The sequence below is a fragment of the Argiope bruennichi genome, chromosome X1 (assembly GCF_947563725.1).
Source record: "Argiope bruennichi chromosome X1, qqArgBrue1.1, whole genome shotgun sequence".
In the NCBI taxonomy this organism is placed as follows: domain Eukaryota; kingdom Metazoa; phylum Arthropoda; class Arachnida; order Araneae; family Araneidae; genus Argiope; species Argiope bruennichi.
Window position 1 is genome coordinate 69,047,216 of NC_079162.1, and position 14,629 is coordinate 69,061,844.

Below are 14,629 nucleotides of genomic sequence, written 5' to 3' on the forward strand. Positions count from 1 at the left end.
TTACAAAATTTAAAACTTTTCATTTCATACATTACCAAACGTGGCATAAATATACATCAAAATTTTATCTTCTTCCAAAATTTTTAGTTTAATTCAAATGTTTTATTCAGCAGTAGATATTACCAATAATGTCTATTATCAATCAGCCATTAAGAGAGTCTGTAAAGGTGAATTTATATTTCTTGTCTATACAAAAGACTTGCCACATGAAATTCTTTTCTGCAATTTTGCATGGAATTAGCTAAATTCATTTTTTCCTACATGATGCTGAAGTTTTTAATTAAATATTAATGAAGTAAAAAAATGATATTCGAAAAATATAAAAAAAATTATTTTCGTTCAATATGTCTATTTATTCTATATAATTCTAAAGCAAACTTATTCGAATCGGCAGCTGAAACGATCCCATTTTCTGTTTTCAGTTTCAGAAAAGAAATCTTTGTAAATCTCGTTTGCAGCCTTGACTTTCTTCCATTACAATTTACTTTGAATTGGCAATGTAATTGAGAATAAGAAGTGAATACACGATTCTCTCTGACTACACCGGTGAATGTGACGAGCTTTGGATCTGGCATGCAAAGCAAGATTTAAGTACGAAAATGATCCGTCAGTTTTTTTTTACTCTCATAAACCATCAAGGTAAGCTCCATTCCACCAAGATCTTCAAAATATTCTTAGACTTGGGGAACTCTCCGGGGTGAAGTTATTAGCGTCGTATGGAACGCAATCAATTACATTTTGCACTGGTTCCGTGATGTCTGTGATACTGACTATAGTGTCTGTCAGTGGTTTCTGTTAGTTGCGTGAAAGCAGCACAACCTGTCCGCTGGAAAAGAAAACTCTGTGTACAATGAGCCTATTAATGGTCTATATCATCATGAGAAATAATTAAAGGATATCTGTTATAAGGATCACTCTAGTTTAAAATGCATCAGCTGTAGAAGTTCAGAAAAGTAGATGGCCAGATTGTGATTGATAAAGATATGTGTGGATTAATCGAAGTACATTTTCTCATCATTAATGATTGTGATTGGTTCTCGTCACCCGAGTGGGTACAGAAATGGTTTGAGATCGGTTATCTCCTTACAATAATGGGACGTACCTCCCACGGGAGAGGTACTAAGGCCCTTAGGACTCAACCTCAGTACCCGCCAATGCTATCATGGCGGTCCCGTCATTCTGCTTTATCCGTGTGCCTTAAGGCAGATACGGATGGTCAACCTGTGATTTTTATCATTACTGAGCAATTATTAGATATAAACTTTTCAGTCTATGGTTCTCGAGAATTCATCCCATTCAAACCCCACGAAACCTGCATACATTGAAATAGCCGAATGTTAAAAAAGGAATAGGTAGCTGGTATTAGGTTGTTATTATAGTGGTTTGACATCATATACAAGGGTTTATATTTAGATATATTAGGAGCAAGTATTTATATTTAGATATCGTTATTCATACATTTTAAAAAAGAAATGATAGTCTTTAAGCTATCATTCCAGGTAGTTACTTTCCCATCAAAAGTAAATAACAGAAAAGGCTATACAAGCCCGAAGAGAATTAAAAAAAAAATCAGTTAGCTATGATAATTTTATTCAAATACTTTAAAAATAAGATTCGATGAATAATTTGAATTGGGCTGAAAAGTTGCTTAAATTAGACCTTTAATCATTATTTGAATTTGATAATTAAATCAAGGGGACTATAATCTCGCTCCAAAAGCAACTATATCAGTCCTTTATAAATTGGAGTTGAAGCAAGCTACAGCAAAAAGACACAATAAAGAGATATTAATAACATCAAAATATTGGTTCAAATAGAATAAAAACTGAGACTAAGTTTTTGTATCATATGTGAGGAGCAAGCGAATAAATTTTGAATAAAATGATACCGTTCTTAAAATGTCAAACTTGAATATAATGTTTATATGAATTTGAAAACCAAAGAATATTTTGCTTTATTGAGCTTAAAGAAATTGATGATATAATTTGAGGAACCATTTTATTTGATTGCACCGATCACGTAACTTTAATAAACTGTTTTTCATTCTTTTTTAAAGTGTTTTTCTCAAAAAATTTATTTCATTTTCAAAGATAAATAAACTATAATAAATTTTACTGCTACTTCATTACTAATTATTATTATTCTACTTACACATTATTAGTCAATTTCATTGAAAAATGCTTAGATGAATTAAATACGGTAAACTTCCTTTATTTCAGCTACTTTAAAGATATTCTTTTTAAATTATGCACTTCTAAAACAAACTCTTTTTTCTTTTCTTAATCCAGAACCCTTCTTAAGGTAAAAATTGTGAAAGAAACGACACCTTATCAAATAATTGTGCGGAACGCGTTAATTATTCTATTTATTTACAATTAAGTTAGATTTTTTTATTAATTTATGATTTTGTCAATGAAATCTGTATTTAAAGCCAGAACATATGTCCTGAAACAGCGCAAAAATTCAATATTCTTATATAAATTCAATAATTATATAAATTCTTATATAAATAATTATAATTCAATAACATTGAGTATTCTATCTAAGAAATATTTAAAATTCATACTTGAAAATGTACTCATTAGATTTATATTTTCTTTAATTTTTTGCAATTTTCTTTATAAAAAAAGTACTTTATGTATTAGAAATAATAAGACTTTTTTTGGGGGATAACAGCACTATTGATTACGTGATTAGAATTCTTAAAATTTAAAGCATTTGTTTAAAAAGTATTCATCATAAAAATGCTGTAAAATGGACAGTGTATATTTTTATCTTTATATTTATATTTATTTACAAGTTCATATACTGCATTACATAAAAGGTGTAGAATCCTAAAAATCTATTATTTAGTTGCATGATTCTTCATAATATAAGGAATTATATGTTGAAAAAAATTTATTTTGCCTCTTACTATTATTACTACTATTTATTTAAATATCAATCCTTAACTACCTACTTAATAGAAGTTCTCACTCTTTTTTTTTTTTTTGAAGTAAAGAAAAATATTTAATTTTTAATTATTTAAAGGTAATATTCATCAGAATACCATTTTCAAATAAATTCACTTACATATTATTTTTTTAATTCAATTCCTTTTGCATTATCAATCTTATTTAGAAAAATGTTAAGGCAACTTTACTCTGCTAAAATAACGTTTTGGAAGCTATTGAAATCAACATATTGGTGCTTTTATTCTTATCATAATTATAAATATTTGTTCTAAAATTATCTAATTTTTAGTGCTTACCTTTCCAAGATTATTTTAAATTCTTTTTGACTCAATTTCAATCAAGAAAGTAATTAAATGATTTTTTTAATAAGGAGTGTAAGTTACAGCCTTGCATGGTATAATATTCAAACAGACCAAGTAGTACTGAAGGAAAGGTTGTATTTTCGTCTACGAAAGTACATTGATAAAAATATTGGTAAAGGAGTATTTAATTCAAAATGAAAATCTAATTTTTTAATATAATGACTAATTACAGATATAATGCATTTATAAATAAGACAATTGAAACATTCTAGTTAAAATTTCGCATTTAACACATTCACATATTTGTTTGTATTCGTATTTGTAATACTTGGATGTTAAAAGGAAAAACAAATCAGTCATTTTTATTTATAAGAAACAACCTCCTTTTAAAAAAGAACGTCTATTTAAAATAGATGTTCACAAACCGATAGGATAGTTAAGCAAGTTTGTATGTTATTTTTAAAAAAAGATAGCTATCTATTCATCTCCTTTTGTTTGTAAATTTTTAATTATTTGTATAAATTTTCCTTTTGCATAAAATATCTGATTTTAAATTATATATATGTAAGATTGAATTAGATTTCTTTCTTCCACTGTAATAAATTTGATGTTGTTAGTCAGAACTATCAATAATTATTTTATTCTGATTGTAAAAATTCCCAATATTGATGATAATTTGACACTGCTTGTATTGCATTTAAAAATATAAAAAAAAATTGTACCATTTCCTGATAAAAAATAGTATTTTTTTAAATTAGAAAAATTGTTATACAGTTTTACATTATGATTTCTATATTGGAAGCATTTTCTGCAATCGAAATATTTATTAATTATCTTAAGTTAGAAATTTTTAAAAACATGGTGTTTAAATTTATAATTTGCAAAGATTCCTTTCTGTCAAAACATTCAAGTTCACTTTGAAAAAGAGGAGACATTTCCTCTAGAAATATTTTTGAGACGGATTCATCTATCTGACAAACTCTCCTTTTAATTTTTGCTACATGTTCTTTAACGTAGATCTCAGCTTCACCCGTATTACAAAAATGATTAATTTTGGAGAAAATACTGTTGTACTTTATTTTCAAACGTTCTTTATTTTTCAGAGTTTTTGTTAAAGCAGCGGCGAATAATTACATTATTAAGGCTACCACGATATTGTCGATATTGATATCAATTATACTCAGAAGATAGCTTTACTTTTGATGCTTCGAAAATTTCAATAGTATTATTAATATTTAAAACCATGCCAAAGCAACAGATTAAAAAAATAGCAGGCACGCCGAACATCAAATCAAGCGGTAACATTTCTAAGATGTTTCTCGCGCTGTTAAAGGAGTTTAATTAGTTTTACTGTGGGAAAAAAGATGATTATTCCTCGAAAAACAACCGTCAACCATCAGTAATTATTTTAATCAGAAAAAGAAATAGACATTCTCTATAATATCTCTAAATGCTCACCAAGTTTTCCTGCCAAAGGTAATTAAACTCCAGTAAACCTACAAAGTGAGCGCAAATTGTACTAGTTCTCATTCTTTAACTGATACTTGCTCTCGACTGAGCGTAAGTTTCACTATCCCGCAAATTCATTAAGTAAATCACATAACCGAAATTTTCGAATAGATGCTACTTCTCCTGAGTTCCAGTTAGAGCTTTTCTATAAGAAAAGGTGCAATGGTATGAAAAATTCTTATTAGAAATGCACTTTAAAGTTTGTTTAAAGCATGAAACGACTTTTCCTTTTGTTTTGGTGCGGTGAGATATCAATTGAAGGAAACCCTTCACTTATTTTTAACCCACACAACATTGATGGGAAAATGTAAAGAAGGTAAAATGATTTAAAAAATAGAAAAATGTTTAATTAAAAACGATAAGTTTCAGTTTGACACCTCAGGACACTTTACAGAAAATAAGATAAAAATATGCAGTGGAGCTAGGCTGGTGTGAAACTTATAGGACCATGGTAAAATTTCAAATTATCCACAATATTTGAACTAAAGAAAATGTATCTACGCATGCTTATTGAGTACTGCAAAAAGAAAACGATAATTTTATTTTGAAAATCACGGAAAATATTTATTTTTAACAGTTTTAATAAATAATTTCCATAAGAAATTCATAAACATTAGTTAATTTTAATATATAAAATGAATGACACTTTTACTTTAACTAAATCCAAATCGTCGCCAAGCTGAAACACTAGCTTATTACGTGCTGACGTTAATTGGTATTTTGTTAAATTTCTACCAAGCTCATCAAATATTAGCAATAATTCCTTGGAATTTGGCGAGTTATTATTGGATTTCTATTAATGGAAAAATATCAAAAATATTAAAATTTAAAAAAATTTAATAATAATAATAATAATTTTAATAAGAAAGTAAGTAATAAACAGAATATAGCATTTTAAATGCAAGAATTAAACTATAAAACTTGAAAATAAACTATTTAATTTAGATCTTTAACGTGTTAGAAATTCTTTATTGCTTTCTTGACAGAATATATTTTCTTGTAAAATCAAATATCCACTATTAAATAGCATAATACAAAATTATTGTATATTAATACATCTGTGAGAAAAACAAAACTTTTTATGAAAAATATCGGCATCTAAGCATGATTGAAAAAGGCTTTGAAAACAATGCCATAAAAAACTAAGCCACAATAAATGCAAAATAAATAAATAAATGAAATAAAATAAAATAAAATAAATAAATGAAATAAAATAAAATAAATAAATAAATGAAATAAAATAAAATAAATAAATAAATGAAATAAAATAAAATAAATAAATAAATGAAATAAAATAAATAAATAAAAGTATTCATTAAAAATTGAAATATTTTATAAACTTGATTAAAATTCTGATTTGCTTAGTGTATTTCTATCAGCACGTGATAAGTTTACGATTTTTTACGTATTTATACCGGAAAACAATTTATTCTATCCTATATAAATAATTAATGACGTATATAAATTATATTATTATTATTAAAAATATATATTAGTACACTAATAACAGCGTGTTTCAAAAAATATTTTATTTAGGCAGTAGTAAGCCCGATTCCATCAATTACTTCGTAGTGTTTTTTTGGGAGCAACAAGCCACAATTGGAGGGTTAGATCTATATGCCGGTGCCACCATTAAGATTAATACCGAGACAGGCAGATATCAGAACCAGCAACTACCTTCCCTTGTGAGCATCCATGGTTGGCGGGGGCATCTTAGGATGAACATTTACAATACATAATGGATTCCCAAAATTTAGATCCCGTTGGGTTAGAGACGTGTTTCCGTCAATCTCTAAGGCCCGCTTGCATGAATCATCTTATTTTTATCTTATAAAGGAAAAAAAAAGAATGTTCTTTTAAAAAAGTTTCAGCTATATTGATATACAAAACAAACTAATTAATTGGTATCGTTGAAGAAATGTAGTATTGGCGATATTCTCAGTAACTTGCCAATCTTCAAATTAAACAATTTGTTGCAAAAACTAAACACATTAGGGGGGTCATAAAGCTTTCGTTCACCCCCTCCGTCCACACATATACACAAATTTTTAAAACAGTTACGAAGTGTAATTATTAAAGATTAATATTCCTCATGATGGTAAATTAATCCTCTACGAGTACTGACACTACCCATTTCATTCACGTATCTTTTATAAACTTTCCTGTCAAGCCATACATACCGAATCTCAAAAGGTGCTGATTTGTCAAAAATTTGAACACTCTATGAAAGGGTATCGAGGTAAAGAAAATTGTGGTCATTGTTCAATAATTATACATAACAGTAAATCGCGTGTCGCTGCTTTAACATATTAAAATGACAAGGGTAAACATCCAGCTTATTCCTGCACAAGTTCCTCGCTAGTCTAAAGGAAAAAATATCAAATATTTACTTCGTCGAGGTCCGTGAATTTGTAATTTCCAGAACACCTTCAGTAGGAATTTCTTGGGTATCCGCATTTCAAAGTATAAAATGCACTGCAGCACAGAAGGAATGGTTGATAATTGTCTTACTCCACCAGCACTGACACTCTTTTATAATACTAATAGTAGGGATATAAAAAATATAATCTTACGCAAACAGACTCATTAAATAAATATTTCTAAAAATAATTAAGTAATTAAATCAAGGAAGTAACTCAAATATAGATTCAAACAATACGTCCTGTATTTCCACATCTAAAAGCAAAGAGACAGAAATACCAAAGTAAACAGCGAAAATGCGCGATGAAACTAACATAATTAAAAAAAAAAAAATAAGAATACAATCCGTGATAAACACTTTAAATGATTAACTAAAGGTTTTACTAAAAAAGCGTACCCTAATTATGCAGGAGTTTTTTAAAACAATCAAAAATTGGAGAAGAAATTGACTATGATGAAACCTAAATCTCTTCTTCTGATGAATAATGATGTAATGTCTATTGACGGCGAAGGTGACGAAAATCTCACTATTGTTCTTAAACTAATTAATTTTTTCTTTTTTAGTTTATTATTCTTTTCATTGGCTAATTATCTGATTTCCTAAAAATACCATGATTTAAAGCCGCATATCGCCGATATAAAATCTATAATAAGTAAATATCGGCTTGTGTGCTTATGTTTGAAGGATGTTTTTGTCTTTCTTGGCATTGATGTAGAAGTTTCAAATTATAGTATTATTTGGAAAGAGATTCAGATCTACAACAAACGGCATTTTATACTATTTCCATTAAAGATTTTAGACAAAAAAAAAATTCCAAAAAATGGCAGTAAAATTGCCAAGGCTCCGAACTGGACAGAAATATTATGCATAGAACTACCTTTTAAAGAGGAAATCCTCCCCCCCCCGATGTATTTCTCATGCATTCCAATTTTATCTGCAAGACATATTCTAACTGAACATACCAATTTTATTATTTTTAAAATAAGATATTTTGACAAAGAGCAGTCTACTTTGACAGACTTATTAGGTGATGCTTCGAATTAAAAAAAAAATTTTATAAATGAGATTGGTTTTAGTAATCATTGGTTATAGTAATTGTTATATCTTGATAATGGAGCCAAACATTTTAAAATAAATATCATGCATCTTTAAAATATCTGACACTGAATGGCAAGGCCTAGCTTTTGCGCCGTGAAACTCCAATCAATAAGTATCGAATTTAACAACATTCAAACATGTTATAAATTCAGTTATAATATTGCTCTTATAATTTATCCTAAAAGAAAATTTGAAAAAGTTAATTAGCGAACATTTCGGAAATCCTGAAATACCTGTAAAAAAATTTTTGATTCCAGCTATATCCGAACGGCAGTCAGTTTTTTCAACATTGAACTTTTTACTAAATGAAAATTCTCCCATTATTAAGAAATCGAAGAAGGGGGAAAAGGGGGAGGGCATTTTTATTAAAAATAGGTATGAACATGGGGTAATTTGTCTATAAGCACAGCGGAACTGTAGCATCACCAACTTTTTTTTATGTATAAATTTAATCACCAATTTAGCAAGTAATATCGAATTGTTTTAGAGGTTTCAATTTTGCAGAGGAAAAGCACGAAAAAACAATTTTGTCGGTAGACGAGGAACATTTCGGGAACTTTTGCACTTTAGCCCAATTTGGATTTCCTACTATTACTCACGCCCAAAAACAAAGTGATTTTTTTTTTCATTCGCATGATCTTTAAGGGAAAATACACCATAAAACGGACATTAGGATTTTAAACGTTCCCCAGAGAGGAAGCTTTTTTAAAAGCCGAAATTTGGAAATGAATAAGCAAATAACGGACAATTAATGATAAATAAAAATGAATTAAATACTGTTCCACAAATCTTTTCTTGTAAATAAACATGAAAGTTATTTCCCTACATTTATTTTTATTTTACATTTCACGATTTTTTTATTGTTCAGCGCCGTTTGCGCAAATCTTTTTAAGTGAGAGTAAGGACTGCAGCAAAAATACTGGGAAATTTTATTTTTATTTCAAATTTTTAATTCATTTTAATTAAAAATCGTGATGATTTTATTTAGTTTCTTTATTACAAACTTACCCATTTGAAGTTAAAAATCATATTACAGTTTATATTAAATAATTATTCAAAATGATAAAAAATCTTAAAATTTAAATTATACAGAAATGGTTCACTACATTATCATAAATTGCATTACCCCCAAAGTTCACTGAATATAAAATTTTATTAATAAGAAAAAATAAAATCTTCAAATATTTTAATGATGCAAAAATGTTTAATTAAAATTTTCATCGTTGTTATACTTGACTATAATTTATAATAAGAAGAGAAGCGAGGAAAGTTCTTTAGTCAAAAACTGAATAATTATTTCTGCAAAACCCATATCCATTTTTTTTCTCATCACCTTGGTTCATTATCAAATTCAACAAACGAATTTGCGAAACAGATCTAATAATAAAAATCGAAAGAATAATGCAAGAAACTGTTGAGAAAATTTGTTTTTTCTTGTTTGCTTGCAATTATTCTTCTATTGAGTGTTGAAAATTTCGAAAGCGTATGCAGTAATCAAAATAATAATCCACACATAGAATGTGGGAAAGGCTATTGTTTCCTTTTTGGGAAACTCCCTAATTGCTTCTTCAGATATTTTTTATAAAATGATGTGTAAACTCGCGTCTAATTAAATTATTTTTCGAATGAATTGAAATTCGATAGATCAAGTGAATATTTTTCTGTTTGTAATATATTTTTTTCTTTTTTTCCGAATCTTTTGAAGCGTTATCATGAAATTGTAATAAATTTTATCTAATTGGATAAATAAAATATAGTTTCCGTCATTAAGCAGCAAAATTAAACTCTTGACCCACGAATTAATTTGTATGGCGCATCTAATTTGTGACATTTATTGTTATTTTAATTCCTATAATAATAATGCAAAGGACATTAGTGGTATTGAGCGTTTCTAAGCAGTTTTTGGCATTTTAAATTACCTAATATATTCACTTAATTTCGGGTTTGAGTTTTAAAATTCATTGATTCTATGCGTGTGTCACACACGTCATTATATGCTAAGGGACTAATATTTTAATTTGTTTTAGCCCAAATAATCTTTCATGCTATAAGAGGGGAAATAGAAAAAAAATTTATCTGTTCTTGTTTTTTAAAAAAAATACAAAAAAAATATACGATAGATATATTTTCGTGTAAAATTATAATCCTTGCACATATTGATGATTTAATATATAAAATGGAACCTTCTGTATCGAACCACTATACAATTGAAATTTAATGCGTTCAGTGCTTTTTTTTATAAAGTGAGTTTTGTGAGGAGTGAGATTCTCAGATCATTAACTTGTAAAGTTTTATGAACAGATGATGACAAACTTGGGTAAATTCCTTGAATTATAGGCCATTTGGTTTAACTAATTGTTTTTGTAAAACGCTCTAGCGTATGGTGAACACTTGCCTTTTCTATAAATCGGAGAAGAATGCATTTCACCTTACAAAGAGCTTTCCACCGAGGACGTTTGATCATTGACAATCTTACCACGCTTTAATCCCAAATTCACAAGGCATCTATTTGGAGAAACCATCTTGTTTCCATATATTATTTACTTATTATGTTGAAAAGGCGTAAGTGGCGGTATGGTGCTCTTTGTACTTTAATAGATTACGGTTTTTAGGGTGACTTATCGATTTTCTTAAAAACCCAAACTTTTGGAGATTGCATTCGTAATAAATTTTATCATTTCTTGATCCAAAATGAAAATGTCCTTTAAGGAAGTGTTTTGAGTATCGCCCTTTTTTATCTTTCATTTAAATCAAATAATTTTTTATTTTCCTCTGCTTTTGGCAGACTTAATGTTTTACCATCTTCAAATAGAAGGATAGTGTCAAATACCCAATATGAATTTATTTGAATGGCAATTTCGAAGAGCTGTTCACAAACTTACTGCATAGTATGATCAAAATGAGCATATGATCCCTCTTCAAAAAACAGCTTGTCCATTTTCGTCGTCAACGGAATTTCCACTTGATTCTGGAGTACTGATTCTAGATGTGAATATTTCTTATTGAAAAAGAACGTTTCTTAAGAGTCATGTTTGATTTCAAAATCACCTTTCTCCTTTATGTTCTTTATTTGTGGAAGAAGTGTGAAAAATCCCTCAACATGTCCCATCATGCGGACTGCATTGATTTGACTGCAGTCCGCATTTTATCTGAATGCCCAATTTTTAATCATCATCTATTATGTTTATTTTGAACCTTATCTTCAAAAATTTGTGAATTGGTGAGAAAATATCTCCACCCAAATATTTTTAATTTTTTGAAAGAAAGTGTTTTTTTTTATCATTTTATTTAACGTGCTGTAATTTTGTCTGATTCGTCAAAGTTATTGGATTTTGGCAAAGTTATTGGCTTTTAAACTGGCGTGTTTCCATTGATAATTTTTAGAATTTCCCTTTATGCATTTTATCTGCAACCGTATGGTTGGCGTAGGAGTGCTCAATATAGCTCTTTTTCCCCAATACGCTAAATAACTATACTAAATTAGATAGCCTTATTCTCAGTGATATCTGCCAATTTCGATAATTTCGTCTAATCTGCCTGCTGGAAAAAGGAACACTGCCACTTTAGCACGGGGTACAATCCTACGGACATGATTGCTGTTATGTACATCATCGCTAATTGCAAGGGCTAACAATGACAGGAGTTCGGGAGAACATATGGTACCTACTTTTCGGAATGGAAGCACGTTCTTTCATAATCGAGTATACAGTTATTGGAAATAAACTGTCTGATTTGTTTGGTAAATTATATCAATGAAATATATAAATTACATATATAATAAAAATTAATTATATAGTAATTAAATATTTTATTTAAATTGTTTTAAAGCCGAAAATTTTTGAAGTGATTCTAACATATGTCTAATACTAATGGTGATATAGCAAAGGAAATTTTTAATTTTGAGGGCATATATCGCCATATATGACTTGTATTTTATTACCACTGAAATAAATTCGGTAATTTATCTCAAAACCATCCATCGGCAAATTTTGAAGTACAATAAAACTCTCAACAATACAATCTATAATTGTCATTTTAACATCTGTGACTTACACAGGGAAAGAAATATATCAAAGAGAAATAAAAGCATTGATTAGTATTCATAACTGCCCGTGGTCAAAGAAAAATGCATACTAATGAAAAATAGTTGTTAAAAAGTATATTAATTTTTTTTCTAGTCACACCTGAAAATTCATAAAATACAATAAATTGAAACTACGAGTGAAATCTAAAAAAATATATCCTTTTCAGTAACAGTGGCTAGTAATTCTTCTGGAAATATTTACTTATAGGATATAAATGTTAAGCATAATATTTGCTTGAATTCGACTACAATTTTCACGGCACTGCAATCCTCAACAATACAATCTACGTTTTGGCCACCTTAGCATAGCATCTGTGACTCGCGTAGTTACAAATATTTTTGCGGAGATGCATTTAAGAGAAATAAAACCACTGTCTATGATTCAGACGTTCACACGGTCAAAGCAAAAAGGACACCAACCACAAATTGTTGATGAAAAATATCAAGTATCCTTCATTTTGCTAAATATGTCTGAAGGTTCATAAAATACAATGATTTAAAACTACGAAAAAATGTAAAATAAATATCCTATTCTGTAATAATAACATATAATTCCTCTGTAAACTCTTACGAAAGTTGAGAATGAAAATTTCTATAAGTTCTGTGTAATTACTAGCAATAATTTTGTTGTCTACGGCTGTCTATAGAAGTTCATGATAATATTAGCTTAATTTTAATAAAATATAAAATTATGCTTATTATTTATTAAAACATAACTTCATGTCAGACACGTCCTAAAATGGAATTTTCAGTATTAATAAACGTTTACTTACTATCAATACATTTGAGTGCCTCCTGCTGCCGGTAGAAGCTCATGGTGTCTAGTCGAACCTTCAGGAAGTTAAACAACTAACTGGCAATTTCTCTCTTGCGCCTCCTATTTATATGCGCCTGGAGGTGAGCTCACGTACTTTGACATTGTGAAATTCATTATTCTTTGGGATTAAGAAATTAACGGCTTCTCGAGTAGCTTTCAAAAATTTTGTTTTCCTTTTTACCTTGATGAAAGCCAAATTTCCTCAAATGAAAATCATTATCACCGTTTGTGTTATTTGGTGGCTTATTTTATTTCCTATTACGTTTCCCAATTCAAGATACAATAATGCATTTTATTTAAATTTTATTGAAGCCAACTGTGATGAGGTTTTATGCATATTAATCAAATAAGATACCTTAAAGTATCTTTATTGCAAGAAGGTTCAATGCCGTTATTTATTGATTTTATGTAGTAATTTATTATTACTCGTAAAAAAAATTCAAATTACTTGGAAAAATTAAATGCTGTCAAAAAAAAAATTGCTGTGCGAAGACAAATTCGTTATCAACAAAAAAAAAGGGGGGGGGGTATATTCTTAATATTTTCGATTTTTTGCTGATCTTTACAAGGAAAAAAAAATTAATTCTTATCAAAGCGCTTTTCTCAATATTTAAAAGTTTCTAAAAACGATGGAATTTTTTAAAAACATTTTTAAGTATTAAATAATGCGTAATATTTTAACATGATATTTAACAAATGATATTTAAACATTTTTCATCCAGATGTAATTGAGCCTAGATAATCAATATGAAACGAGGAAATAAAGGAACGAGGAAATGACACAATTTTTAAAAGAAAAAAAAATCTAGTATATTTTAAAGATTTTATTGTGTCAGTCGTTGACCACATTTTCTTGACCTTCTTGATTTCCACATTTTTATTGAAAAATTATTTGTCTCAATTTGTAAAGTGAAATTTCGTAATCGATCTTTCAATCACTTCTTAACGTGTTCTCAATAGTAATACAATATTTAGATAGAAAATTATTAATTAATCGCTTAATTTTACATAGTTTTGAGTCAACACGAGAAATGCCATCTGATCATGAATTTCAAAATTCTTGATTAACACTATGCAGCCAGGCGACACCAAGTCGATGTGGCGAGAAAACTGTCTGATCTAAGGATAACTAAAATTATCTGCCTGCCGTCGCCAAACAAGAGAATCCCGATTAGACATGCAAATGGCATAATGCGATTTTTTTTCCTGTTCAAGAGCCATATTTAACTTACTGCGCCACATAGATGTTAAGAAGAGAAAAATCTGGTAATTTTTTAAAAAAAAAGTCGTTTAAAATCAAATAGGGCTACATATATAGAAATATAAACAACTAAAACCCAATGGGTATTTGATTGGATGAACTTTTGGCTTCAATAGCCAGATATGGTTATGCTACGCCAAACGTATGACAAATATGACAATACATAAAATTCCTAAATTCTT

General features: G+C 28.5%; 1 protein-coding gene across 2 annotated transcripts in view; it reads right to left on the minus strand.

The window, feature by feature from the left end:
- LOC129959081 (tetraspanin-33-like) overlaps positions 1-13,201 on the minus strand; it is a 38,149-nt gene extending 24,948 nt beyond the window's left edge. Inside the window, exon 1 of one of the 2 annotated variants that reach the window (XM_056071880.1) lies at positions 13,143-13,201. In XM_056071880.1, the coding sequence (XP_055927855.1) occupies positions 13,143-13,185 (43 nt within the window). In that variant the 5' untranslated portion in view covers positions 13,186-13,201. Of the gene's footprint in view, positions 1-7,155; positions 7,260-13,142 lie in introns of those variants that run through there. The other variant, XM_056071878.1, reaches the window with a different exon arrangement.
- Between the last annotated feature and the right edge of the window lie 1,428 nt (positions 13,202-14,629).